This window comes from Cynara cardunculus (assembly GCF_001531365.2).
Source record: "Cynara cardunculus var. scolymus isolate 2C chromosome LG 8, CcrdV1, whole genome shotgun sequence".
Classification (NCBI taxonomy): Eukaryota; Viridiplantae; Streptophyta; class Magnoliopsida; order Asterales; family Asteraceae; genus Cynara; species Cynara cardunculus.
In genome coordinates this window covers 25727110-25754787 of record NC_037535.1, presented here as the reverse complement: position 1 = coordinate 25754787, position 27678 = coordinate 25727110, and the positions used below count along the sequence as shown (strand labels likewise).

The window sequence follows — 27678 nt, the reverse complement described above, 5'->3', positions numbered from 1 at the left end:
ACTTCAATTTGTTAGTTTTTTTTTTTTTTTAATGTGTCGTCGTTGGCGACAAGACAACTACTTCTCTTCCAATCCTTTCCAAAGGAAGGAGCAATTTAGTTTTCATTCCAATTGTCTGCCGCCATGGATCAACTCAACACCAACAACGCTGAAAACGAGGAGCTTCTCGGAAGGAAGAGAAGAAAGGAGTTAGGATCAGTGGTTATAGGCAAAGGGAAGCCATTGATAGTCGGGATGTGTGCTACTTTGGTCTACTACCATTGCGCATATCGTAATTCAAGCATCGTATCACTCCTTTCCGACGTCTTCATCGTCCTCCTTTGTTCCCTCGCCATCCTCGGCCTCCTTTTCCGCCAGATGAACATCCAGTACGACGTTTTCTGCTTTCTCATTCATCTAATTGTTAGATTGATTTCCTTCATTCGGATCATCTAACTGTTAGATTGATTTCCTTCATTCGGATCATCTAATTGTTAGATTAAATATCGCCCTAGGCTATTATCACATAACTTTCTCCATCCTGGTATGCGTATTGGATCCATTCCCCTATACCTATTACTTAAGATCGCACTATGCTTATTGATTGTCCTCTGATATTTGCAGAGTGCCTGTGGATCCCCTGGAATGGCAGATATCTCAGGATACTGCTAACAGCCTCTTTGCGTGCTTGGCTAATACTGTAGGTGCAGCTGAATCTGTTCTCAGGGTTGCTGCAACCGGCCATGACAAGCGCCTCTTTCTAAAGGTTATCATTCAACATCCTTGTTTTGTTTCGCTTCACCTACTAGTCCAAAACTCCCTGGTCGCTGCAATTACAATTTTTCTTATTTATTACACGAGGATTATTGTGTTCTGCCTCAAATGATGGTCATGTAAAGGCTACCCCAGTAATTGGTCTTAAGACAATAAAGAGAAACCGAATGAAATGCTTTCTGAGATACTCCTCAGTGTGCTCTTAAAATATGCAATACCTGTGAGATCCTTGGCCAAAACTTTATGTAGCATTCTCCATCATTGCAGAAATTATTTGCTCAAGTTTAATCAGATTAACAGAAATGTGAGTTAATTTGCTGATTTTACATGTATGTAAAGGGAAGATCTTACAGGTTAACCGTTGCTTGATAATTTAGGAAGCCATGTGCTTAGCATGTGTAAAAGGGATATGATTATCATCCTCTTTGTGACATGTTTAGAGATAAATGATGTGTGGTCTGTGGTTAAATCGATGTTGTTAAGTAGCCAGAATTGCTAGAAATCATGATAAAGATATTTGGAAATGGTATAAGCAGGACTTACTTACCTACGCCTCCGGATGCGGCCGCCGGACAACTGCCCAATGCTGGCGTTGTGCCAGAAGAAGAAGGGCCGGTGGTGGAAGCTTATCCTTATTTGGATAAATGCCATGTCAGGCGCACCTACAGAATCGGAACAGACCAATTACCAGATCCATCAGAGGTTTAAAGAGGTAGTGATTCTAGGACTAGAGAGAAGTTTAAGTCGACCAATGTGATAGGGAAATAGGAAGTGGATATAAACTAGTTGTAAACTACATTGAAAACAATTGATATGCCTTTGAAAAATCAACATTTACATTACTAAAATTCAAATTATCATGCCCACTTGTACAGTAAACCATTGTTATAGTTAAGTTGATATGGTGGCCATTGCCCTTCATTTTAGCCAATAAAGCACACAATCATAAAACATATGAAGTCTATGACTAAACAGGAAGTCTTTAATTATAAATGGATGAAGCTCGCATTGTTGATTAGATTTCACCTTTTTTCTGCATCTGGATTTGTTATCAAATTAAGAAATTATTTAGTTTGATGGAGTTATGATACTTCATGCTCACGTTTTTGTTATCTGTTGTAATTGTTGGGTGATCCTATACATGTTATATTAGTGTACTTAATTTCCTTCTATCTAATAAGAGCCTAACTAGTGGTCTTAAAAGAAAAACCAATCAAAGGAGTTGACTGCAGGTATAGGCCAGTTTTTGCATTAACATTTCCTTTCTCTACTCCCTCACCTTTTGGGTGTCATATTAGGAAACTAGAACAGATAGAATGGGAACACTTGTTTTCTGTGTTGAATAGATATTTTTGCTGTCTTTTGTCATTTTCTTTTCTTGACTGCGTTCTGCTATTTTTCTGCCTTTTCTCTAGAAAGATTATTAGACATCAATAATAACGGTAGTCTTGTTCATAATTCATAATAGGTGGTTGTCATTCTCTATATGCTATCAGCTTTGGGAAGATGGGTCTCAGGTGTTACTGTTGCTTATGCTGGTATGTGGCCGCTTCTCTCTCTCTCTCTCATATTGTATTTGGTAGCAAGTCGTCGAGTCGACTATATCTTTCTGCTCCTTATTCCACTATATTATGTTTTAAGATATAAGAATTTTCTTACCAAGGGTCTTTCAAAAAATTATTCTTATTCTTTCTCATCTACCGAGGACCAAATTGCCATCCTTATTCTTTCTGATATATTTGTTAATTTTTGTATATGCGTTAATATGTTATATATCTAGTCATGCCTACATGCTTCCACCTGTTCTTTTTCAAAGAGTAGTTAAGTTTATGCTTGTAGTTTTCATAAGTTCTTTTAGTTAATTCCTTTTCCCATGCAAGCTTTACATTTGGTTTGTTACTTTGGCAACAGGACTGAGCTTGTTTTGTCTGTATATTCTTGCTGAAAATTCGTCATTTTTTAGCACATGCTCCTCAAAATTTTGCTGGAGAAGAGATAGCCCTAATGATGTGCTAGATAACACATAATTTCAACACTCCCTGTAGTTGGTACGTAATTCTTCCATGCTGTATTTCTGGCATTAAAATTCTGAGTAGGTATCTGTCACTGAGTTTCTGTTAGAAATGCATTTCGCATTTTTGTATCCAACTTCAGATGTAATCACCTGGGATTATATGATATTATTGTCTACACATATGATGCTTTGTACAGTTTACTTTTTTTTGGGGGGGGGGGTGAGTGATGGATAATTTCTTTAGAAGAATCCTGTCATAATATGTTCATAAACAGGACCCATTACAGAATAGATAAATGTCATCTGGCTACCTCTTTACCTCAATGCGACTAAACCAAACCAAATGAATCTCACGTGATGTAGGGTTTGGGGAGGATATGATGTACCCCGGCTTGTAAAAAAGTTTTGAGAAAAAGGATGTTCAACCGAAAAAGGTTCCGTAAAGTTTGAAAAAGTTATAAGAGGAGAGATAAAAGAAAATACATGATAGAAAAGCAGGTAAGCATAGTCGAATAAAGAGTGGCATGAAAGAATAATAAAGCACACAAGGACATAATGAGAAGATACAGAACCACCATTAACCAAAGGGCCTTTGGCCTAGCGATCGTAGTCCTTAGCCTCCAAGGAGGTCAGAAGTTCAAACCTCACCAAATGTGAGGAAGGGGTGTGAGTTTTTTTTTTGTTGCATTTGCCGTATATAAATATTATATACTTGAAAAAAAAGATACAAAACCATAAACTAAGGGTGAAGAGCGGTTGACTCTAACTCTCCCCCATCTTAGGCCACGCATACCAAGATGTCGAAATCTCAACCTCTCCCAACCCACCCTTTACCTTTTTACCCCCTGTCCTCAAAATTTGTGTCCTTGCAGATAATATGCTACCATCTATGCCTTCACATACTGCTATCTGAGATCATGTCTCTCGAAATGTCTAACACCTATATGTCCCGTCTAAATTGCTCCTTCCAGGTCCTCCTTGGTCTACTACTCCTCATAGTCTCGACCTTTACTCTCTCCACCGTCCTCACCAGTGCCGACAATTGTCTCCAACAAACGTGCCCAAGCAATCACTATCTTCCCTCAATTTATCTGTAATAGGCATTAGGTACTACTCCCTATGTTGCTCGAAAAACCTTGTTTGGTATCCTGTCTAACATTGCGTCAACAAGGCCAACTAAGATTTTCGTTTCAGTGGCCTCTTTCTTCCTCTCAAGGGCCTTCTTTTATCGCTCAACACCTCCGTGCCATACATAATGGCTGGTCTCACGGCTACAATGTAGAATCTTCCAGCAGCATCTTGCCGCACAACATTTATGTTGTCACCCTCCATTTAACCATCTTCCCTTTATGCGGCGAGTAACATCATGCCCTATCTCTCCCTTCTGATCATCGATCCTAGATACTTGAAACTGTCCTTTTGAGGTACTCTTTGCCTCCTATGTGATTTCCACCCGATCAACATTACTCTCCCTGCTAAAATCAAACCAACGATATTATTCAGTCTTAGTGCGAATAATAAGTAAGCCTGGAGTCTCCAAAGGCACCCTTCAATTCTGCTACCAAAACAATGTCATCCGCAAATAGGATTCACCATGCGACACACCCTTGGATCCATCATGAAATCTCATCCAAAACCACAACAAAGAGAAATGAGCTTAGTGTCGTGCAGCCTGAAAATACAGTCTTACCGAGGTGCTGAAACAATTCAAAGTATGCTCAATACATTTCTTGTATTGCGTCGAGGCACCTCAATGCAACTATTGAGCCTAATTTGTTGGTAATCCAAACATCACCCTCTACGAGATTATGCGTCAAAAAATGTTTTTGATTTCAATTTTTTTTCGCCCCTAGGTCCCGTACTACTATGACCGGATCCCAGCTGGTTACGGCCCAATTGTTTAACTAACTAGTTAAGAATTTAGAAAACCAAATTAGCCAACCACCAGACCTCCATAATCGGTCCAGTATTTTATGAATCAGAAACAACTGACCAGGTTTCATGTATTTTATGAATAGAAAACAATTTGAATGATAAAAGTTTGCGTTTTCTTTTTGTTTCTTTATATGGGGTAATACCGCAATAGTAATCAAATAATTAAGAATTAGAGTATATCACGTCATATAATATTTGTGTTTATTTTTTTTATATATAATAAAGAAAAGATGAACGTTAAAATAAACCGGCCTTCATATAACTTGTTTGTGTTACCCAACCGGTTACAATCGATCCTCGATATTTCATCCTGCAACCGGTTATAAGCAAAACCAGAACTGGCCTAACCGGTTATAAGCAAAACCAGAACTGGCCTAACCGATTAAAGACCCAACTGGGTAACCTGCTTTGCCATCTCTACCTACCTAGGTGTTCCCACATCACTTTAAGTTTCTAGCCGTGCCCTCAATCACCGAGTACTCGTATAGAGTCGTAATGCCATCCATGTTCATACCACAAAAGGCTAATTGAGTTACTGACCCGAAGTAGAAACTTGGAAGTCTAAGTAACTAGTGTAAGATAACTTCATTTTATAAATAAAACACAAGAATCAAAGAGGATAAAAAGAACTCCAACTGTACATCAATCTACAGGTGGACTTAAGGAGAGGGCTGGTCAATCAATAAACTAGAAGCACATGCAGAGAAGAGAACGAGAAGATAAGGGAAGTGAATCATGCACCACCTTTTTATACAAAATAATGGAGGCCAGATCTAACAAAATTCAAAGCCACTTTATCTAACAAAATTCATAAGGACTTCAAGGCGTTATCTTCTTGATGAAAAATAAAAAGATAACGAAAAACTTATAAATACATTTAGGGGTTGAAACTTATTGCCTATGCTTGTCGTCACCTAGCAATATATCTTTCCAAGCTTCATAAAACATCCAGGTGATGCCGGATGATGGCATCACCTTCAAACAACTTGCACCCCATCCTCTATAGAGTCCAATTAAACCCTCTTCCCTCACTACTTCTGAAAGTGCCGCTGCCATATGCGGTGGGCACTTACCTTGCAGCGCTCCCACCATTAGCCGTTTCCTCGCCACCTCCAAAGGAAAACTGATTGTACTTGCAGTCAGACCTGCCCAAACAAAAACATAAGTTTGTTGGATCCTAAAATAAAATCAGTTAATGGTTTCACAAACAAACAAGTATGACCCTACACACCTGAAAGAGCTCCGATCAGTAACATCTCTGGACGGCTTAAAGATTTCTTTTTCTGTGCTGTACAATAAGACTTCTTGATGGTGTCATACATGAAATAGTAACAAGTGCTGTATGGCAGCATGCCAATCAATGTTGGAGAAAGACCAGCATAAAAAGAACCAACCCCACCATTCCTATAAATCTTCTGAACCGCAACACTCAAATTAGGATAAGCATCAGGACTTATGGTCAACCGATCCTGCAGCCACAACATGCAGCCTAGCATTAAGTCAAGAAAACAAGGCCATAACAAAGTGCATGTATAGGGTTAAACTTTTTAGGTTAATGACCATAGACTATTTACCTTCAAGACTTCAAGAGGATGGCACACAAGTGTGCTAACAAATCCTGCAGCTGCACCCCCAAGGGCAACTGGTGATAGCCATGACAGAGAAAAACTTAGTTTGACACCACCAATCTGCACATTTGGACAATCTTCTCGACTCCATTTCTCTTTTGCTGAAGTCATTACTCGTTTCACACACTCAAATGTTCCAAGTTCAATTGCCTGTGTGGGAACAATGCGTATCATGTTGATTGCATTTCCAGCCCAAAGTCCTTGCCAACCTTGTTTTTCAATGACCTCAAGAAAACTACCAGATATCTTTCTGGACCCAACACCAACCACCATCCTGGTCCTGCATAAATTGTTTTCTAAGTGTAACTTCTCATGCCTTACAAAGGGTTTGTTTGTTAGCACTTAACGAGTTTAATGAGAGACGGCTTATTCCAACTGTTTGGTAGTGGCTTAATGATATATAAAGTGGTTTATTTAGTACTTTTTTAGGGGGGAACTTTATGTAAAAAGCCAAGTTTTTTCCAAACCTGGCCCTCCCAATTAAACAACATGTTCCTTTCATCTATGAAAAAACCCTCCCAAACAAAAACCTTTCCGCTCTATACAGAATAGATTAATCCAAATAGACAAATTTATCTGTTCATGACAAATTTTTCTGTATGGCAGATCTCTAAGCTTTGACACAACCTTTTGCATGCTGGCTTCAATCTATTTACTCAGCAGTTCCAATATTTCCAAATTCTAGTTGTTCCAATAACCCTATGACTGTTGGCATGAAAGCTTATGATAACAGAAGTTGCAAACTCCAAAATCAAGTGAATTCCACATAATCAACGGCGTTAATTTATTGGTTCAATGGGTTCTGAAATCACCTGCTCCTTGTGACCCACAATTATATAGTAGTTTTTAGCTCAAACCATTCTCTTAAACCTTGTGATCCTAATAAATAGATCATAGGCATGGAAGAGTTGATGACAGATTAATAGGCTCAAAATTCAAAAGGCCAATAAGAATTTATGCTTCATCTAATAAAGCATATTATATATTTTTTATACTCCTCCCACACAGAAGATGGATCTTCTTAACATCCAAGAAGTCTAGCCTATAAGTTGTGATTATAATCTATAAGCATAATCTTAGAGAAGACACAGACAGATAAGCGTACTTGCTCTGAACAGAAACTGGAGATCTGAATGTGGATAAAAGGCGGTAGGTGGTGCTTCTATATAAGCCTCTGGAAATCAAGTCAGTGATTTTGTTTATTTCTGGTCATCCATCCCTTCATAACCATTATCATGTATGAACTACTTATTATCCTACAAACTAGAAGCTGCTCATCAAGGATCTTGATTGCTAAGCTAGTTAAAAAGAACTAGAGCCAATAATTTGAGTTTGTGGATATGAAATAAAGAAAGTATGTAGGAACCTGATGGTTTCAAGAGGAGCAAGAACAGCTTTAGTCATAGCCCCAGCCAAAGCACCACTAAGAAATTCCCCAGCTTCCCTTGTCCTAAAAAATTCCTGAAGCAAGTATACGAATTTCACTTCAATTTACAAAACCAAGTAAGCGTGTTGCATAAGCAAAAACCAGAATCAATTAGAATCTGGTTTTCAAGCAACATGCAACAGAGTAGAATAAAAGTAAAAAAAATCAAGGGTTAGTGAATGATGGAGATAGTTACGGTGAAGGGTCGACGAATATCGGGAATTTGAAGTTGCAGATCGTCTTTGGTATGATGATGAGCCAAGAAAACAAGGTCGAGGTTCTTATGGAGATGCGTGGAATCTAGGATAGCTCCATAAACATCAGGCATTGTACAGAAGCTGCTCTTTCGCTGCTGATCCATCGAAGGGAGAAATAGAAGAATCAGAATAGTTGGTTAGTTGGTTATAAATTGATAAGAGAGAGATTTGTAGAGGCGTGAAGAATGTGCGTGCCTGAGCCTGAGACGGAGATTTTGAGGTCATTTTAGTTTGGGTCCTTTCCCTCCTCTGCCTGTTTAGATATTTTGGTTTCAGGCCGTCGTCTTCTTCTAGGACCGTCCTTGGCTTTGAAATTGAAAGAGAGATTTTGTATTTGTCATAGTCTCTCTCTCTCTCCACGTTGTCACTCTTTGGTTTCTTTTTTTTAGGGTTTTGTTTTCAGGCCCGTTTTTAGTAATTTATGGCCCACTTTTTCTACACACAAACACAACTCAAAACCGACACCGCCTATTCTCGACTCGACTCGATAGAGTTTTGGAATCTTTTTTTGTTTTTAATTTTATTTCATCCATCATTTAAATTCATTTCTAAAATCAAGAATCCTTTTATTGTGAGAAAGATTATCTCATAGAAATTTAATTTCACTGATAGGAAGAAGATAGAATAATTTCTTTTACATACAAGTATGAATCTCTCATACTTTGTCTTTTTTTTAAGAGAAAAATCATCAAAATCTGAATTTTGAAGAATTTGTTTTAAAATAAAAATTAATTAAAATTGTACTCAATTTCAACATTAATTGTAGTATTAAAAAATTCTACAAAATCATCATTCTAATACATTTTTAAGAAAAACTTCAAATAAATAGTAATGCATTCAACTTCAAATGAATCTCAATATTATATTTAGAAATGTTCTCAAATTTAAAGATTCTCTTGTTCTTTTTCGTTTTCTTTGTTTTAAAGTAGTTTGAAACAAAATAATCTTCAAAATCTCTATTTTATCATAAACGTTAGAGCTCATCTTGACCTAACAGTATCTTGCCTTTGGTTTCCTTGTATACAATGAATAATTTGTCTTATTCAATGATAAACAAGAATGCGGTGCATAATGATGACAGAGAAATTCAAATAGTTTACAATTGATACAAGGACCAGTAAAATGACAGGTATCATCAGTTGCTTCATGTTGATAGAGAAATTTAAATAGTATACACGTTCCACCACTACTTGATACACACATGTCATTGCCTAGTCAAAAAAAATGACAAGTAACATTGATGCAAAATTATGCATACACCATGCAGTAGCTTTAAGTCGATCATGGTAAACCCTTCGACCGGACCCTATATATAATCAGCTGCTTCCGGTTGAAGTTTTCATTGGATAACCTTCACGTACCCTCTTGGCTTTACAAAGAAATAGCAATCCGAGAAACGAAAGGGCCTGGACCAAGACTTGCATAACATCATGAGACAACCATGACCATAGTATTGGAAACATCTAAATCAGAATCACAGTTACTGTCTCGAATAACGATCAACAATTGCCTTGGCCCCCTCCGGTGCAAAGAATCGAGCCTGTAAGTAACAATTATCAATACTTGTGTGGGGTGTGGTTGTGGTTGTATGGTGTGTGTGGTGCGGTGTGGCATACAGTATGGTGTGGTATGTGGTTGTGGTGGTGGTGTGTGTTGTGAGGTTGTATGGCATGGTGTGTGGTGTGAGGCGTGGTGTGTCGTGTGGTTGTATGGTGTGTGGTGGTTGGGGTCTTGTGTGTGGTGGTATGGGGTGTGGTGCGAGACACACAACGTACAAAACAAGTACAAACTTTTTGCTTGATTGTCACTCACTTGTATAAACATCCTCTCTGCATCTCCAGATTTTCCATTTGCTTTCAGGATAATTCCCTGCAAAGATGTGAGCTCTCTTATATCAACCAAACACAAGAAAGGCTGGACAAACAATAAGTAACATGCAGCTATGAATTAGGTAAACATGTTCTGCAAAGCTCAGCAACGTTAACCCCAAGCTAGTTGGAGGCTGAAATCTTAAAATGGGAAAGAATACTTTAGTTAACTGAAAGAAGAAAAGGTGTTCTTGAAAACCCAGATTGCATATACAGTTTCTTAAAATAAAAAATCTCTCCTCATTGAATTGACTAATCAAAGACATCACAAGATTGTTCTGGATTTTCCAAGCTCGGTCTTCTCAATCATGGGAGGGAAATTTTCAATTCGTGTGGTCCTGATCTTTTCCATTTCACAGATTGAGACCATTGAACATAACAATTCCCTTTTAGTTTATGACTGACAATAGGAATCTGGACATTTTCTACTCTGTTTGATGTTTCTAATTCATGATGGTGGTGGATTCACAATCGGTTTACAGCCATGTCAAGTATGAAAAGAAATATGAAATTACGGAGGCTGTTCTGATTCCATGTGGAGTTCTGATGATAAAACTGACAATTCTTATTTATTCTAAAGAATCAGGGTGTACCTTAAATAGAAAAAGTATATAAAGAACATAATGAAACTATACAGCTAGACAAAATGGAAGATATAAGTAATAATCAAATACACCTTATCAGGAATCATAGGAAATAACCTAGGATTTCTACTCAGCTGTATATTAATTCCTAAAAGAGAGTATTGCCAATAAGACTATTATTTTAGTGAGTATATCCAAGAACATCCAACTCATGAAGGGACAAAATACATGAATCATGGATTTTTCTCTAGCAAAGGCACTGCATTTTGGAAGTGTGACGTGCCACCCAATTAGACAAAGAAAGCATTAAAAATTATAAGGAAGTAGAAACAAGAGATGAGGAATGTTCTTAACCTTTGCTAGGTAACCCCGAAAATCATCCGGGTGGCTAGAGATGAGTTGATCATACACAGATACAGCATCGCTGACATGGCCCCAGTCAGAGTACGCTTTTCCAAGAAGTAATTCAACCTAAGAAAATATATTCTGAAGAAAGTAAAATAATTGTGCACAGAAAATTCCATCAAATACATCCAGCCGTCAACCCTCTCCGCATTATTTCAGCAGTATGCGTTATTAGATATAGGGCCAGCTACACGTCTTCCTAACAATATACTATGTCAGCCATTTTTTCATCTGTGAATTGTTAATGAACCCATCTCATTCGTCGACTCTATGTAATCTAATTGCTGAATGAATAATACGTTCAGCAAGTTATGCATGATGAAACTGTCATTTACGTGACAATAAACACAGGGAGATTATTTTGCAAAGAAGAAACTCACTTGAATAGGGTCCATTTGAGATTGTGTATCTATTAGACTACCATCAGCTCCAGTGTTAGCCTGATTTTCCTTCTCTCTTTCCAAACTGTCACGAGTTGCAAGAAGGATCCGAACAGCCTGAATAAGCAGTAAAAACAAGAAAGTTATTACCAGCTAGCTTCAAACTGGTTACAATTGATGTGCACATTTGGAGGCGGTAGATAACAAAATGATAGTACAATAATCCTCAACTCCAGCCCCATATGGAGAGCCTCACTCACAAACACAGAGATCTCAGCATCGAGTTTTCAAATGGTCTGACATAGACTCCATTAAATTTGAATAAACTACTGCTCCTTCATCAGAAGTTAAAGCTCATTTTATTGGATTCATCATTCTCTTTTCAGTCCTACCACTTGTCTTATCGCTTCTACCGATTCAGTTCAGTTCTAAGGAACAATTTTGAATAGATAAAGGTAACTGATGGTACGAATGGTAATGTCTTGTAGGAGAACTTATGAATAGGATGAGAAATCATCAGCAATGATCGTAACTGGAACTTACAACATCTTTGTTTCTCTTAGATGCCATGTAAAAGAAATATACGCAATCTAAATATGATGTTTTTAAATATTTTTTTCCGTGATATTTGCAACCATTTTTATTTCTGTTATCCCACAAAAATTGCAACATTTCTGTTTTAGTTAGCTTCAAACCTATTTGCCCATTGTCATAATTACAAATAATTGATGATGTGATTTGGATCCAAAAGATTCCTCTAATGTTCACTATTGAATGATATTTTAGACACTTGATTAATAGCCAAACTAGACTTGTACTATGTTCAAAAGTAGCAATTTTCTTAGAGAAAAGAGAATGGCATTTACATGCCACTACCCGAATGACATGACGTACCTCATCAGGTTTCTTAGCAGCAAGCAATGCATTTGTGAGACCACGCAAAACTTCAAAATCCATTTTACCGGACACCTGTTAGGCAACAGACAAGAACTGTGGACATTATGAACCTTCCTTTCAATGTTATGGGATAAACAAGCTCACATTATCAGATATGCTTACAATCATAGACTGAACACACATACTTATCCAACATTAACTTTATTTGAACCCTTTTCTTTGACATCAGTGGTTCTGCAAAATAAGTAAATGGCAACTTTTGCTTTCTTTATTTGCTCAAAAAAAATTTGTACTGCATAAAATCAGGTTGTTGCATACTTCAATAAAGGATAACATCCTGATCAACAGCCAATAGAATGAGCAATGAGCAGTAACGACATACATACCAAATAAAATTCTTTACACAGGACTAAATGAATCCATATATCTCTGATGGTATGAGCCACAATGTCGGAAAGACGAAGGATTGTGTGAGAATAGGAGTTAAGTTGAGAATCGTAAGAAGGGATATGGTCCCTTGATCACTTTTAATCTCACCCCCGCCTCATGAATTGCTGATACGGGAATTGATCAGGTGCATCTAGTGCATCTCATTACTGTTGATCTTCAATTAGGATTGATCGAAGGGTGGATCCCTTCTTACCCTTCTCTCCATAACTGCCATTCTCACTGGAACTGAACCCATGTTGGAAAATTGTCTCAAATAGAATAATATGCAAAACCCCTCTTGTCTGGCAGATTAGAGCTAAATTCATGAAGCGGAAGTTAGTGAGGAGTAGAGTCGAAACGAATGCCAGTCCACTATACATCAACTTCGTAATTCAACCTATCATCTACATTGAGTGTAAGTTGCACTTGTGAATGCTACTGTCCTATATATCCCCTTCTTCCCTAATCCTTGAAGTGAAAGACTCTCGAGGGAGAGGAGAAAGAATTATGCATTAAAGCATGAGACATTGTTATGCACTCCCTCTAATAGTGCAAGATTATGGATGCAAATGTGATTAAACTATACAGAATACAGCCACAAAATGCAAATATGATATTCCTATGCCTACAATCTATAATGGTTATCAATTCTTTTTGATGTCATTAGCAGTAGGATGCAAACTTTTTAAATAAATTTATTTAGTAGGGATTAACTTGAGTTCATGGTCCTTTTGTATATATAGCACTCTAGTTGTTGGTTCTATGTCAATGGTTAACATCTTTTTTTTTTGCTGGAGCTGTCCCGAACTACTAGTGAATCTCATTTGCTTGCACATACCTTATCCACACACCAAAAAGAGGAGAGAATTTATTAGGGCATACTGACCATTGCTGAACTCCTATAAGCAGCAACACTACCTTCATAATCCTTCATTTCGAACTTTACTACTCCAAGTAAGCGGAATGCCTCCGGGTCACTAGGTTTCATCTGATAACCAAATTGTAAACATACTCAGCTACGTATAAATCTAGTGAATATTATCATTTATCCTGTATATGACTTAACAAGACCAACCTTGGTCAGATCTTCAAGCACGGATGCAGCCCGGGTATACTCTCCCAATTCTGTTAAGGTTCCAGCTACTCCCTGCAAAACCACTTGGATAATATGAAGTTGTCTCTTGAGAAGAGGTGGCCAGTTTATCTAAACCTATGTTGCAAGGAATAGGTACATGATACATGGAGCAATTCGGTGAGTCTAGAAAAAAGGGATACTGGGTGCACTTATATATATCATTATATAAGTCTAAACCCAAACTAGAAAGAACTGACATTATATCATAGTGCATAGGTAAGCAATGCAAAAGTTAAAATGTGAACTCCAACCCCGGAGACAGTTGTATATAGTATAGAAAAGATAAAGATATTGAATATCAATGCGTTGAACACGAATGATAAATTAGAGCACCCATTATAGTTCAAATAACAATAAGAATTCATTACATCGCCTCATTATTTCTCTTTCACAGTTTTACTTCAAATTTATAGACTTAATTTCACATTAATAATTTTTGAGTTTTTATTTGTCTATCTGTTTCTAAAAGTGAAGCTATTCACTTTTACAGTGAGTTGCATCCACTGATGATCCAACAATTAGCTAAGCATGGAGAAAAGCAATCAAAAGCATAGTTAACCAGTTATCCTTCAAAATAGGTTAATAAGCAGAAACACAAATCTGTAGAGACCACCAAAAGGAACAAACAGTTGAATGACAGCTATCAAATTAAATCTGAAGTTTCTAAATTATAAGAAGCAAAGCATAAGAATAAAATTGCTATATTTTCCAGCACAGTATTTGACTCACTTCACGAGCAATACGATCATCTGGGGAGATGTTAAGTGCCGCCTCATATTCTTGTAGTCTTGTCTGCAACAAATAAACCATTAACATATTCAGAAGATAGGATCTCTTATTATATGAAGCAACATTTGATTGCACAGCAACAAGAATTTGATTAAATGAAGTGATCACTTAATCATGCTGATTAGTGATTACTGAATTGTTTTTCCAATAGGAAGATTCATCATGAGTCGATCAATTTCCGGTTCTTGCCCAATTTAAAAGAAAACCCTAACATTTTTGTTTACATAACATTTGGGGACCCAGAATGTATACTGTTGCCACCTGGTGTATATGCATATTAAACCTTATCAGATATCCACATAGAAGTGAGAAGTAACATTTAACCATGTGATAATGTAACAGAATGTCATCTCCAACTAATAGTTGATAATCTAGATCAGTTACTATCACAATAAGGTTAAAAAACAAATAGAACTTTATGGTTTCTCAATATGTACTTCACCTGGAGTGTTTCTTTCTCTTCTGCTGACAATGTGTTCTTTGCTATGATAGCGTCCTTATCCGGACTGACACTGGAAAGCAAAAGTGAATATAAGAATAGATATGAGTTACGGATAGCAAGCAATTAGAAATATATAGAAGCTAATGGAAATTGAGTATACTGATAAAAAGTTCAAGATATAAGGATCCATGTCATAGCACAACATAATTCCTAGAAAAGGCAAAGCTAATTTCTGCAACAATTTCAAGGCAAACTGCTCTGTATTGCAAGAGTTGGGGGTTAGCTACATTGGGCTGAACTGGCTAACCCTTCAGCTTGCACTACTTCTGAAAGTAAATCATCTGCACATGGTCCCAACCTGTACACATGCATGCTGTTAGCAATATAGTGCAATTTTGCCTTTATCGTCTTATTGTCCCTTTCTCAGCCCAGTTCTTGACCATATATATCCACTTTTACCTTGTTCATGACCACATTACCAAAACTACGTATGTTCTGCCTTCTATCCAGTTTGTGCATAAGAAATCCTCATTACTTTATAGTTGATATGCAGCAAGTTGGGTGCAATTGTACATATGCTAAAACTTAAGAGTGTCAGAATGGCATCAAGAGGTTTGTGGTTTAATATGATTTTATCATGATTCCTTCTATTCTATCATAATGTTTGTTTTGAATGAATCATTCTACAGGGTTTTCCCTTGTAATAAGATACAACATTACCTTATTTGTTATTGACATAATAAGAGGCAAGGGCATGCTAAGATTGTCGAATTGGCGAGGTATTTGCATGGGTAGAATATACCAAAGGAGTTACACTTAGATGACGGTGGTCCATGAATGGATGCCATTTATGTAATTATGTTATGGGACCCATACTCCAAAGAGTGATTTTGAATTTTTAATGAATCTCTTCTAGCCTACCCAACTAGTTTAGGATAGGACTTGTTATCTACAAGGTGCCGTGTGAAATCTGGTGAAGTGTTAGGTGAATGTGAAAGGCTTCAACTAAATTGGTTAAACATTACCCTAAAGCTATTATAAACGTGGCATGCCTCTCCACATTGTTGCTTTCTGCTGGTGAATTTAAGATTTTTTGCATATCCAATAGATGAGATCTCAGTGAGGCTTTCACCATATTCAACTCTGTTAGATGCTCATGTAACTACTGGTCTTTGCTCTCCATGTATGGTCCTCTGTACAATTTATGTTGCCTATGAGCAGTATGAGAGCCTTTCAAGCTAGCAGCTAATCTATAACTGATGGAAATCAACAGATTAAAGATTGAATTGAGAGGAACAATGGAGGAAATTGGATATAAGTGATTGAAATTGAAAGGAATTACAATAATAGAAAAATGAACCAGGGAATCCTCCCTCTCTCTGCGCACTAATGCGAGAGCCAATAGAAACTTAGGAAAAACATTTTACCTCCCTTCTATTTAAAGGTAAGACTCTCTCCTCTAACCAACTTCTAGCCACTTTCCTTTTTTGCCCTTTCGGCCCTTCTAGAGTATACTTTTAGAATACTTGGTTTATTTATATTATGGTTCAGTCCAACTAAATCCGTAACAATAACAGCATGAAATATGTGGATCTCTACATCAAACCACTTGATTTTGAGTTGGATGCTAGCATAAATATCTGATGTGGGACAGAAGCTAAACTAATCCATTATAAAAGGAAAAACTAGAATATCACAGGAAGAACCATTTTACTTAACAAGGAGCAGTTACAGCCCTGGAGTAATATACCATACCTTCCTGAAGGGAGAAAATCTCCAAGAGCAAATACCAACCCAAAAACAACGACCGCAACTCCTACTCCAATCTATGTCATGCCATGTTAGATTCTTAACCACTGAATATGCTAAATGGAACTTCGTTCGATAATACAGAAAATGAAATAGGTATTGAAGAAGAAGCCGCCACCTTAGTACCAAGTCCTATTTGGCTAGGCTCTGATGCAATTGGAGCATCATAGTCAATTGCTCCATATATGTTCTTCTCTTCAGCTTTTTTCTGGTCCAATGCTGACCTAAGGGTCAACAACGAGGGCAAGAGGGAGAAACACATTAGCATATGATGATTAGGCACTAAAGGGGAAACAAGGCAAAAACTGAAATTACGGGGGAAATAAATTGGCAGTCTAGGTCAGCTGTAAGTCTTACCCATCGAGCAACGTATAACAATTTCTGATGTATACAAACAAATTTCCATGCCGCAAAATTTACAGCATGATAAAGTTGAATGGACTTGCAATGTAGTCAGTCTTAATGAGGTCTACTAGAATACTAATTAACTTACAAACCATTCAATATTTTTTATGGACCTTTTATCTTTTCAGGTGCATTCTTCGTGAAGTGGACTTTTGGCACTACTCTTTCAGCATGCAGTATCCCTGTCAGGGTATTCTTCATTTTCTATAAAACAATTATTGGAGTAGATGATGAGCAATCAAATATTTGCTTGCTGCATTATACAAGAACGGGTGTCTACTGCACTCAGGCAAATTCTAACTGAACATTACGAAGGTATAGAAAACCAAATAATTCCATCAAAGCATGCTAAAGAAAAAAAATTATGTAAAAACTGAAGCAAACTTAACCATAGTCATGTAGAACACCTTTTGACTGCCTGAAGCCTTTCCTCAAACTGAATATCAGAGGCAAAACTTTTAGATGTCCCATCCATTCTAGAATTTGTTCCAGGTGCCTCTGTAGGAAAATTTAACACTTGGAAGTAATGCAACAAAAATAGAAAGATATCTCTTAATGTACTTGATTAACAGACTAGCATAAATAAGAAAATAAAAGCAAGATTTTGAAACAAAGAACTTGTAATGGCAGGCATAGAATAGGTGGAAACCATTCAAGAAGACCAAGCTTTCCATTATGTATAAGTGATCGAATTTTTTTTATACCAAGTTACCGCGTGGGGCATTATACAACATTCAAAGAAACTTGCAACTCTTTTGTGTGAATGGCAGGATGAATGGAGATCAATCAGTTAATTCAAAAAGTTGTTCGACAATAAAAAGGTAGACACTTCAATCATATAATGGACTGATTCAACCAAATAAAAAACAATCTTATCCGATATATCTTGAAAATGTTTAACCCTAGTTGTAACATCTTCTTGGCCAAAACACATTTCATATTATGGGAAGTATTTTGTGTTCATTTTATGGAAGACAAATATAAACATAAATGTTATACAATAAATTCACTTACGACTAGGTATAGAGCCAATTTGCTGGGATGCTAATTTCCTGCAATGTTTAATAATCAATCATAAACCATTGTGACGATCAAATATTGGGAACATGATGTACCTGAAAGGATATACAGACTTGGAACTTTCAATTTGAACAACATTAAAACATATGCTGAAGCTTAAATCTCTAAATAACATCAAAATCAGAAGCAGAAAACAAGAATGTCACTGCAAACACCAGCTAGTTAGAGATATTTGAGACAACTCAGACAAGGGATCATTAAGCCTAGCTTATACTATTTGTAGAGTAAATGCAATCTTAAGGAGTAGCATGTAGAAGTTGATGTTTTAGGAAAGCACGGAGGGGAAAGACGTCAGAATGGTTTCTGTAGCCGTTGATTTTATTTGAGTTAGAACTTAGAAGTAAATCCATTTGTAGTGCACATAAGCGATATTACAGAAACACATCAAAAGCTGCACAAAAAGAGAAAACTACTTGGAATTTGGTGGAGCCACAAACTACCAGGTCCTCTTTGATGGATAAACTCTGTAAATACCCTTTGCATCACATTTGTGGAGCACAGGAATCATATCTCATAGTACTAGACCTACATGAAAACTAAAATGAATGTTTGTTTGCTACCCTAAGTGTGAACAATCACAGTTTGTAAGAACGGAACTATGAAAATGGCAAGGTTATGCTGTGACAAAGGTACAAAATCTTGAGGAGTTGGCCAGAACGAAAATGAGTGAACTCCATCAAAGCTTCCTATTAATCGTGACTTCGAAATGCAATTCTGGTGAAAGCGACTCCTAGGTTAGATGGATGCACACAAAGACACGGGTGCAGGAGAGAAAGTTCCGATGCATTCTCAACATGTTGCGTACAACTTGTGATACTATATCTTTGATTTCAATGCGACTTGCACCAGTCAGTCAGCCAACATGCTGAATATGAAAAACCAGGCGATATTAAGCAACTTGGCAAGTCGCCTGCAAGTTGTTTGAGGGTGAAAAAGGAGACGATAATTTACAGCAAGCAAATGAAGTTGTAAAGGAAGAAAAATTTCAAGTATCAAACAAGGCAAATATCAATTAAGTTAGGCATTCAACTTCAAGTGAATATATAAGCTCCTGCTGGAAGAAAACGATTATTTATACTACCTCTGGCGTGACGCTGCACCTCTACCCCTATCTTTGCCGTCCCTTGCAGTTGAGGCTTTGCTTGCCTGAAGAAAAAGTGTAGGAGTTTGAAGTGCTCAACAAAATCGAAAGGCATAACACGAAATGAAGAGAAACAGATTGCAAATCGACATTGGAATGGAAGGAGTGTGAGAGAGAAGGAAATTAAACCTTATTGGGCGAGGGCGAGGGGTCTTGGCTTTGGAGAGGCCCAAAACCTCGTCCGGAATTGGAATTGGAATCGGAGTTGTTGCAGCATCTTATAGTAAAAGGTGGAGATCGACATATACCACCGGCGGCACTGCGACGATTAGAAGAACGAGGAGGAGCGATGGAATGGGAGGCCTGATGATGAATGAGTGTAGTGGAACCGACATATGCATTTGTGAAGATCATGTTGCAGTAGAAGAAGAGCTGTATCCTGCAAACATGAGATTGATTGAGATACCAGAAAGCTGAAACGATGAGAGAAACGAATTAGCAGCTTAATGGACCAACCAAACTGCTTAAATTTACCATTTTCTAATTATAAATTTTCATGTAACTAAGGGGGTGTTTGGGAAAGCTTATTTAAGGTGCTTATCAACTTATTTCAGTCCACAACCGCCGATAAGTTATTTTGAGTGTTTGGATGTGAAAAAAAAAAAACTGCTTATACCGGTGCCAAACCGGTAATAAGTTGTTTTTGATAAGTTACTCCCTCTTGACTTATTTGACATATTACCCTTTTAACCCTCTCATCGCATCCGTCTCTCCTCTCATCGCATCCGTCTCTCCCCTCTCATCGCCGGCAAGTCCTCTGGTTTCTCATCGCCGGCTTCCTGCTTCTTCCTTCACTTTGCATTTTGGGGTAGAAGATATACCTGATTCTTCTTCGCTTTGCATTTTGCTTCCTGCTTCTTCCTTCTTCCTGCTTCTTCCTTCGCTTCCTGCTTCTTCCTTCTTCCTGCTTCTTCCTTCGCTTCCTGCTTCTTCCTTCTTCCTGCTTCTTCCTTCGCTTCCTGCTTCTTCATTCGCTTCACCAACTTCCAACGATTCTAGGGTTTCAAATATGAACCCTTTTTCTTCAACTCATATACCTGATGCTTTAGGTAGAAGATAACCTAAAAATGAGCTGTCCTTTTTGGTCATTTTACATTTTGGTACCGCTATAAGCTAATCCAAACACTTTTTACAAAACTCCAGTTTGATACCGCATAAGTTAATAAGCACTTTTACAAAAAAGTATAAGTTGTTTTAAATAAGCTTACCCAAACACCCCCTAAAGGAATTTACTGTGTTTTTTTTATGCAACTAAAACAACATATTATAAATTTTTAAAGAAAAAAAGTAATTTAAAAAGAAAAAAGATATAAAAAAAAGACTTCAAATATAATAACCAAAAAATAAATTTAATTTTGATTCACTTTCTTCATTATCATATATAAATTAGAAATATGTCATGGGTTGCTTTTTCTAGAATAGGACAAGATATAAGTGTAAATGATGCGAGTCGAGCTCTAGCATCATTATACTTGACTTGAATTCGAAACTCAATTTCCAAGTTCGAACTCGCGAGTAGTAAAAATCAAAGCTTAACTCGAACTCGATAACCATTTCTCAAGCTCAAACTGAAAACAAGCTCCTGCAACTCAAATCAAGTTTGAACTCGAACCAAACTTACTCGTTGAAATTTACGAAATTATTAAGGTTTTTCTTTTATAAATTTTAAAACTTAGGTATGTTTTCTTAGTATTTATAAAACTAAAAAAATCAACTTCAAACTTCATCGTAAAAAAATTAAAGTTAAAATTTCATTCACCTCCCTCTCTTTTTATAACATATTTTCTCTCTTCTTTTACTATATCTTCTCCAATGTGAAACAATTACACCAACTCTTTTTATAGTTTTTCTTTGTTTTTTTTTTAATTATGATTTTAATAAAAAAAAATGATTAACTTTTATAATAAAAAATGCATAACTTTGTATAAATATCTAAAATATATGACATTTTTATTATTTATATTTTACAAATTTTATCATAAAAACTTATTATATTTTAAAAATAATCGAATATCTCACGAGTTTTCCAAGTCGAGTTTTGGGTAGCTTGACTCGACTTGTTAATATGTCGAGTCGAGCTTGAGTTCATACCGAGCCTCAAGTCGAGTGTTGACTGAGTCGATCTCAAATAACTGACGGATTGTCTCGTATCATTTTTTCCAAGGATAGGAGAATCTTACCCGATAAATATAAAAAAAAAAAAGAAAAAAAAATGGCTTTATGATATATGGATTATGTTTAACCACATCTCCGTTAGGGGTGTTTTCGTCAATTAACTTTTCCACTAAACTTTTATCCGCGGAGAATGAGATATGACGGTCCTAAAATTTATAGAAGCACCCACACCCACAAGATGATATCTGCTTCATCTGGTCTTTGCTTCCCACAATCACCCATCTTCTTCAATCGATTAACAACCCTCACTCAACAACCTCCTTCTATTTCTGTTTCTAATCAACAATTTCAACCCACCAGAAGAGAACTGTTCAACTTCTCCATCTTCACCATCATAATCAATGCCCCTTCCAAATGCAGCTGGGCTCAAGCAGAGGAGTTGCTACACCTCCAAAGGTACACAGACACCAACCAAGGTTTTACACTCCTCATACCCACATCTTGGATCAAGGTCTCTCTTTCATTCCTACTTTAGGGTTTTTGTTTTTCCAATCCTTGTACGAAATCAAATCATCAGATGGATGGATGGTTTCAACAGGTTGAAAAAGCTGGAGCCACTGTGCTGTTTGAGGATCCCAACAAAGGAGGTAACAATGTAGGGGTTGTAGTAACACCAGTTCGTCTCACCACTCTCCGTGACTTTGGGGATCCTCAATTTGTTTCAAATAAACTCATTCAAGCTGAAAAACGCAAGGTAACTTCTTCTTCTTCTTCTTCTTCTTCTTTGATTGATTTATATATATATATACAGAGAGATAGAAGTAAGATTGGTTGTGGCGTTGCTGCAGGAAAGCACAAAAGATGTAGAAATAGTGTCATTCAAGGAGAGAGGAGGAGAAATATACGAGTTTGAATACAAGATAGATAGCACAAGGGGAGGAATAAAGAGGATATTTTCAGCTGCGTTTGTTGCATCCAAGAAGCTTTACCTTCTAAACATAGCTCATTCAGACAATCCTCAGCAACCCATCACTGACCAGACAAGAATGATGCTGGAACAAGTTCTTCATTCCTTCGCACCAGCAACTACTCCTCAAATTTAAATTGTATACAAATGAAATGGCATTTTAGATGATTTTAATCTTGTAATCGTAGAGTTTTCACTCTTCAAACATTGAATTATCAACGTTTATGTACTAAAAACCAGTAATACAGAGTTTCACACCTACGATAATTGATTTTGTCACCCAACAATGTCGCGTGCAGTAGTGAGCATGCATATACAATTATACATACACATGCACATATATGTGTATACACACACACACACACAGAGTTACGAGTTTCATACACTGGACTTCATTCTTTAAACTGCCATTCCCTACGGCACATGGGACAGTGTGCTTGGGGAGTCTGTGAATTCACCCATTTCAAAATGCAGTGAAGATGGAAAGCATGGTTGCAAGCACCCCATACTGCACAAATATAAGTACATAAAATTAGTTACCATTTATAACCAAGAAGATACTTGATTCACCCACTGAACAAAGTAAAAGCATTACTATAAAGATTTGAACAAAATTAACTTATGCTAGCTGAGAGCATGTAATCAGGATTTAAACATATTTTCTCGTGGTGATAAGAAATTATTTAGCTGCTTAAACCTCTAGCCAAATACTCTAAGGTAATTCCTTCTCAATGAGATCCTTAAGGAAGAACGGCAAATTACAAATGCTGCCCGCATTTCTCAAACTTTTCATTCAATTGTCCACACTCAAGGGAGGTATGCAACCACAGATACAGCATAAAAATGTCTAAACATCTAGCAAGTTGTTGTGCTTCACAATATGCAGATATCTCATGTAAATACCATTATGCTTCATCATGAAGTTAGGAAAGAGCTTGTCCATATTTGCTAATCTACTTATCTAAACGCATGTAACATCTATAGTATTCGATTTAAATTTCAGCAAAAGAGGTGAGATTCGAATCAGTGATCTTGCACAGGGAAAGGGGGGATTTACCGTAGGTCGTCCCCTTGGTTTCCAGTTTTTGCCAAAGTAAATATTACATCAAATGACAACTAAAGTTGGTCAACGAAAACTGGTTGTAGAAGTAGCACAAACCTTGAACCAGATTTAAAGACATCGTTTGAACCTTGCTCAGTATATATAGAAGCAACAGTGGAACATAATAAGAAAAACATGATGAAAAGGTTACTCAGGGTCGATTCCTTGCTTTCTACTCCTTAGAGCATCACAAACGGCTATGTTATAATTTTTTTAAATAGAGTATCAAAGGTTAAAATCTCTAAAAATTGCATTCAACTCCAAAAGCTACTTTATTTTAGCAATTCTATCCTTCATTATATTATTAAAATATTTAATGCATTTAATAAAATATTATTTCTCTCTCCTAACCACTTAAATTTCAATGTCTCCTATTGGTGAGAAAAAAATAAGTATTATTCTTTCTCTTGAATATGGAGTTTTAGAGATTTCTACCCTCCTTTCCTTTCTCTAATTTAGCATACGTTATAGCATAGCTGTTGGAGCAAAAATAACCCTAAACCTCTAAAATCTCTATTTTAGCATAATTGTTGAAGATGCTTTAAAGTGCCAAAATCAAGAGATTTTGATCTGTAGAACCTCAACCACAAGCTACTTCCTCCCGTGACAAAAGATCTATCGGCACTCATTCTCAGGAGCACGCCGGGTCAATTCATTTATGTATTAAGTTCTAGAAAAACAGAGTTACAAAATGATAGCATGGCACTTCATATTGTCAAATAGAAAATGTATTGTTTATATTGGAAAGCGGACATAAAGTCGTTGCTAAAAAACATTAAGTGAAAACTAAAGATGCAGTGAAAAGTACAAGAGTGACTTACTTAGAGGGCAATCATCACCAGGGAGTTTACAGTCAGGACAACAACCATCAAAAGCCATCCTACATATCCCACATGTTTCATCATGAGCATCCCAAGTCCATGAAGCTACTGCACGCCATCTATAGATCACAAAGAAGAAATTTAGTTCCTACCGTAAACCATATGTTTTTCTTTTACGATAAAAGAAATCGACAAGAAACGTACTCTGTTTATAGATCCACCAGAATTTCATGGTCAACTGGTTAAGAAAGAGCAGAGACAATGAACTTGGAAGCATCTCATGTTGGTAAGAAACACTTCAGGAATTTAACTCAAAAGCCAGACAATCTCAGAATAGTTTGCTTCAGCATTTGTAGCGGCAATACCAAGATGTGCACGTGTGAAAGAGAAAACAGGAGAATAAGAAAGAATATTGGAAGATTTACAATGTTGGATATTTTTTCCGTTCGGCCTTTCCCATAAAAATATAATGCATCCTTTCTTGCAAGCTAATTCATGGAACTATCTTCAAAAAAGTCTATGTTACTCGAAATAATCTTAAAACAAATACAAAACTTTAGCAGCTGGTCATCATTCAGAATAAGTTTAGCCATGTTGCTCGTTTCATCAGTATTATCCGATGAATGATTGAACTAACAACATTATTACAAGAGTATGACCTCCTAGAAGCAAAATGGAATGTTGTAGAGACAGGAATTGCACAATTAATTATGTGCACCACAAGAAACACGTGGGGCTAAGATGATGGTCAATGAGGATAGCCTTTTCACTAGCGTAATTTGCTATGATTTGGTTGTAGCTGTTTATATGATAGCATAAATGACCACCAATTAGATTGTTTTTCAAACAACGTACATGCAGTCAGTCACATTCAATCGCCCATTTGTCGGGAATCTGTTTTGATTCGTCTATTTTGCCCCACTAGTTGGCACACAGAGGATATTACCATTTGAACAAAATATGGCCATAAAAATTCTTAAAATGCATAGCAAGAATAATATAACATTGTAGAATCCTGGCAATAACTAAATCTGGTGGAAAGCATAGAATCATGTCGTCACAATAGTGAAATATACAAATAATTTGGTAAGGATACGCAAAAGCTTAACCTTCATTGTCTCCTCAACTGCAAAAGAATAAGCATTTCTTACATCAGCATGGCTAGAAAAAGAATCATGCTTGTACACATAATTTTAAGCTGTCACTGTATTGAATGAATCAAAATTTCAAAGCAAATTGATAAAGTATTTGCTTTCAAATATCAATCATTTCAGTTTCTCATGTCTAATTGAAAAAGGAAGAGCCACAGAGAAAGGCTAAATAAAAATAAGCAAATAGATGCCGGTGTTTTGTGTGGCTGGTATCCGGGTATCTCTAATTACGATACCAATCTTTTGAACTTTACAAATCACCAGCTGATCAGAGGTCACAATGTGAATCATAGAGGGAGAGACAACCATATATAGAAACTTGAAATAAAAAGACTTGTAGGATTAATACTTTATAGTCTATAATGCTTAAATTACCAAAATATTTTCTTTCTGTACTAAGTTTGGTCTAGTCCTTGGTCTTGGTTGACCCAAAATTGATAAGTTCAATAGTGAGTTCAGCCTCCATGCATATCACCAGCTTTTACCTGAAACTCAGGGCCTGTTCGTTAACAGCTTAATGGGCTTAATAGGACTCACAGTTTATTCAGTCAGCTATACATGATTGTTTGATTGTGACAATGATATAAAAAGTGACTTATTCAGTAAGCTTCTAGGGGGGAGCTTTATGCAGAAAGCCAAGTTTTTTCCAAGCCTTCCTTTCCCAGTAAAAAAACACGCTCCTTTCATCTATGAAAAAACCTCCAAAACAAAAACCTTCCCAATCTATACAGACAGATTAATCCACACAAACGGTTTTATTCAGACAGAACTTAATGGAAAATCAACCAAACATCCCCTCACCTCCATTTATATGTAGATTAATTGGATAAACATAAACTATTATTGACAGATATTTCTACACGTAATTACTTTAAAAGCAATGTGAAGGTCTCATCAAGCCAGCATATTGTCATTTCATTAAGAAGTAATGCAGAAGGCTGGAAATAAACAGGGGATTCCCCCTAAATGAAGTTAAAGGGTAAAAGCATGAGAGCTCAAATTGTAGAGAAGATTTCAAAAAATGGTTGGGAAGAATAAAGCAAAATGTATTTGATAATTCTAAAAAATGATGAATGGGAACAAACGGACTAGTCCACAGCCCCACTGCCAAGCTGTGGACCAAGCTGCTAGAAACCAAATATAGCAACTGTTTCATTTTTTGAGAGTTGCTGCTTCTTAGAAATGCCAAGGTACATTCATTGGCGAATCCGAAAATTCACAGACTGGGGGCACATAACAACTAACAAGTATCATATCATGAAAAACAAGAAGTAGTTACATCCTAAAGTCTTTCTCTAAGAGTTTTCATCTTTCGAAAGCGAAAATAAAACAAATTAGCAAATGCTTATATCAAGGCATGATATTATTATAGAACTTGCAAACCTACAACAAGAAATCAAAATTACAAAATATATATAGAAGCACGGTTATTGTTTTGGAAGGCATCACCTATCAAATGGAAAACATGCTTGCGATGGAATGTTGAATCTTCTGCATTTGGGTTGGCAAAAAGCATAAAACCCTCTTGTATTCCCCTTCAACAAATTGTTCGAGATTTAATAATAAATGTATTCGTTTCTTCACTTCTTTTTGCCAATTGTTTAAAAAAGTATCACAGAAATTTCCAATCAGAAGTCCACCAAACAGTAACTTTAGATTCACAAGTGCAGTGCATACAAGCAGATTTAAAATCGGAAAGCTAATCTAAGCAACTAAGCAAGAAAGAAACAAAAGCAATCTAAGAACAAACCTAAAATCGAAGCAACAAGTGTGAACCGAAAGTGTGGTGGCGACAGGTAGTGCGCAGGAGATGGTGGTGATGGGCGATGAGCAAGATGAAACAGCTAGAGGCGGTCCTCGTCTGTCGATTTGGTCGAATGGAAACGGGGGATCGCAATGGGGGGAAACTAGCGAGAGGGGGAGGGAGTGTTCATTTTTATTCTTTTTGGTCCATCTGATTTGGCAGGGAAAAGTTTAAAAAAACCCAATGGATTTTACTGTTTGGAACGATTAAACCCTTGGATAATTTTTGGAATAAATAAACCCTTAAACTTTCTAAAATTTGTTAAATAACCCAATGGACTTTACTGTTTGGAACGATTAAACCCTTGGACAATTTTTTGGAACAAATAAACCCTTGGACTT

At 36.7% G+C, this 27678-nt stretch overlaps 5 protein-coding genes across 8 annotated transcripts; 2 read left to right on the top strand and 3 right to left on the bottom strand.

Annotated features, from left to right (window-relative positions):
- The first annotated feature begins 7 nt into the window (after window positions 1-7).
- Window positions 8-17568, top strand: LOC112516879 (reticulon-like protein B22). 2 transcript variants are annotated; one of them, XM_025124121.1, is made up of 5 exons: window positions 8-368; window positions 604-745; window positions 2222-2291; window positions 2665-2801; window positions 17285-17568. In XM_025124121.1, exons 1-4 carry the CDS (start codon window positions 124-126, stop codon window positions 2778-2780), a joined length of 573 nt encoding a protein of 190 aa, XP_024979889.1. In that variant the 5' UTR covers window positions 8-123; the 3' UTR covers window positions 2781-2801; window positions 17285-17568. The 2 variants fall into 2 exon arrangements, with proteins under 2 accessions (XP_024979889.1, XP_024979888.1); XM_025124120.1 differs by lacking the exon at window positions 17285-17568 and having other exon boundaries at window positions 2665-2947.
- LOC112516878 (probable mitochondrial adenine nucleotide transporter BTL1) lies at window positions 5428-8349 on the bottom strand. 2 transcript variants are annotated; one of them, XM_025124118.1, is made up of 6 exons: window positions 8209-8349; window positions 7953-8108; window positions 7697-7791; window positions 6277-6610; window positions 5934-6171; window positions 5428-5847 (listed from the first exon to the last, which is right to left on the bottom strand). In XM_025124118.1, exons 1-6 carry the CDS (start codon window positions 8236-8238, stop codon window positions 5594-5596), a joined length of 1107 nt encoding a protein of 368 aa, XP_024979886.1. In that variant the 5' UTR covers window positions 8239-8349; the 3' UTR covers window positions 5428-5593. The 2 variants fall into 2 exon arrangements, with proteins under 2 accessions (XP_024979886.1, XP_024979887.1); XM_025124119.1 differs by having other exon boundaries at window positions 7953-8105; window positions 8209-8345.
- LOC112516877 lies at window positions 9090-19776 on the bottom strand. The gene is made up of 15 exons (XM_025124116.1): window positions 19507-19776; window positions 19318-19382; window positions 18171-18208; window positions 17564-17654; window positions 16870-16975; window positions 16698-16768; window positions 14943-15012; window positions 14441-14503; window positions 13652-13723; window positions 13463-13564; window positions 12145-12219; window positions 11251-11367; window positions 10820-10936; window positions 9826-9882; window positions 9090-9553 (listed from the first exon to the last, which is right to left on the bottom strand). The coding sequence occupies exons 1-15, from the start codon at window positions 19729-19731 to the stop codon at window positions 9494-9496; spliced, it is 1329 nt and encodes a 442-aa protein (XP_024979884.1). The 5' UTR covers window positions 19732-19776; the 3' UTR covers window positions 9090-9493.
- Window positions 19777-21706: 1930 nt separating this feature from the next.
- Window positions 21707-22737, top strand: LOC112516864 (psbP domain-containing protein 2, chloroplastic). 2 transcript variants are annotated; one of them, XM_025124099.1, is made up of 3 exons: window positions 21707-21948; window positions 22091-22246; window positions 22341-22723. In XM_025124099.1, exons 1-3 carry the CDS (start codon window positions 21907-21909, stop codon window positions 22593-22595), a joined length of 453 nt encoding a protein of 150 aa, XP_024979867.1. In that variant the 5' UTR covers window positions 21707-21906; the 3' UTR covers window positions 22596-22723. The 2 variants fall into 2 exon arrangements, with proteins under 2 accessions (XP_024979867.1, XP_024979866.1); XM_025124098.1 differs by having other exon boundaries at window positions 21714-22003; window positions 22341-22737.
- LOC112516378 (anaphase-promoting complex subunit 11) lies at window positions 22637-25842 on the bottom strand. Its single transcript, XM_025123387.1, has 4 exons — window positions 25770-25842; window positions 25479-25485; window positions 24383-24501; window positions 22637-22967 (listed from the first exon to the last, which is right to left on the bottom strand). The coding sequence occupies exons 1-4, from the start codon at window positions 25840-25842 to the stop codon at window positions 22852-22854; spliced, it is 315 nt and encodes a 104-aa protein (XP_024979155.1). The 3' UTR covers window positions 22637-22851.
- Between the last annotated feature and the right edge of the window lie 1836 nt (window positions 25843-27678).

Coding starts and splice junctions, on each gene's coding strand:
- LOC112516879 (XM_025124121.1), top strand. CDS start 124: ATGGATCAACTCAACACCAACAACGCTGAAAACGAGGAGCTTCTCGGA. Junction 369..603: donor TTCCGCCAGATGAACATCCA/GTACGACGTTTT, acceptor TGATATTTGCAG/AGTGCCTGTGGATCCCCTGG. Junction 746..2,221: donor ACAAGCGCCTCTTTCTAAAG/GTTATCATTCAA, acceptor AATTCATAATAG/GTGGTTGTCATTCTCTATAT.
- LOC112516878 (XM_025124118.1), bottom strand. CDS start 8,238: ATGACCTCAAAATCTCCGTCTCAGGCTCAG. Junction 8,109..8,208: donor AATCTCCGTCTCAGGCTCAG/GCACGCACATTC, acceptor TCGATGGATCAG/CAGCGAAAGAGCAGCTTCTG. Junction 6,172..6,276: donor ATCCTCTTGAAGTCTTGAAG/GTAAATAGTCTA, acceptor TTGTGGCTGCAG/GATCGGTTGACCATAAGTCC.
- LOC112516877 (XM_025124116.1), bottom strand. CDS start 19,731: ATGATCTTCACAAATGCATATGTCGGTTCCACTACACTCATTCATCAT. Junction 10,937..11,250: donor CTCAAATGGACCCTATTCAA/GTGAGTTTCTTC, acceptor ATATTTTCTTAG/GTTGAATTACTTCTTGGAAA. Junction 9,883..10,819: donor TTCGGGGTTACCTAGCAAAG/GTTAAGAACATT, acceptor ACATCTTTGCAG/GGAATTATCCTGAAAGCAAA.
- LOC112516864 (XM_025124098.1), top strand. CDS start 21,731: ATGATATCTGCTTCATCTGGTCTTTGCTTCCCACAATCACCCATCTTC. Junction 22,004..22,090: donor TACCCACATCTTGGATCAAG/GTCTCTCTTTCA, acceptor TGGTTTCAACAG/GTTGAAAAAGCTGGAGCCAC. Junction 22,247..22,340: donor TTCAAGCTGAAAAACGCAAG/GTAACTTCTTCT, acceptor GCGTTGCTGCAG/GAAAGCACAAAAGATGTAGA.
- LOC112516378 (XM_025123387.1), bottom strand. CDS start 25,842: ATGGTTGTCTCTCCCTCTATGATTCACATTGTGACCTCTGATCAGCTG. Junction 22,968..24,382: donor TGGTGATGATTGCCCTCTAA/GTAAGTCACTCT, acceptor ATATTTGTGCAG/TATGGGGTGCTTGCAACCAT.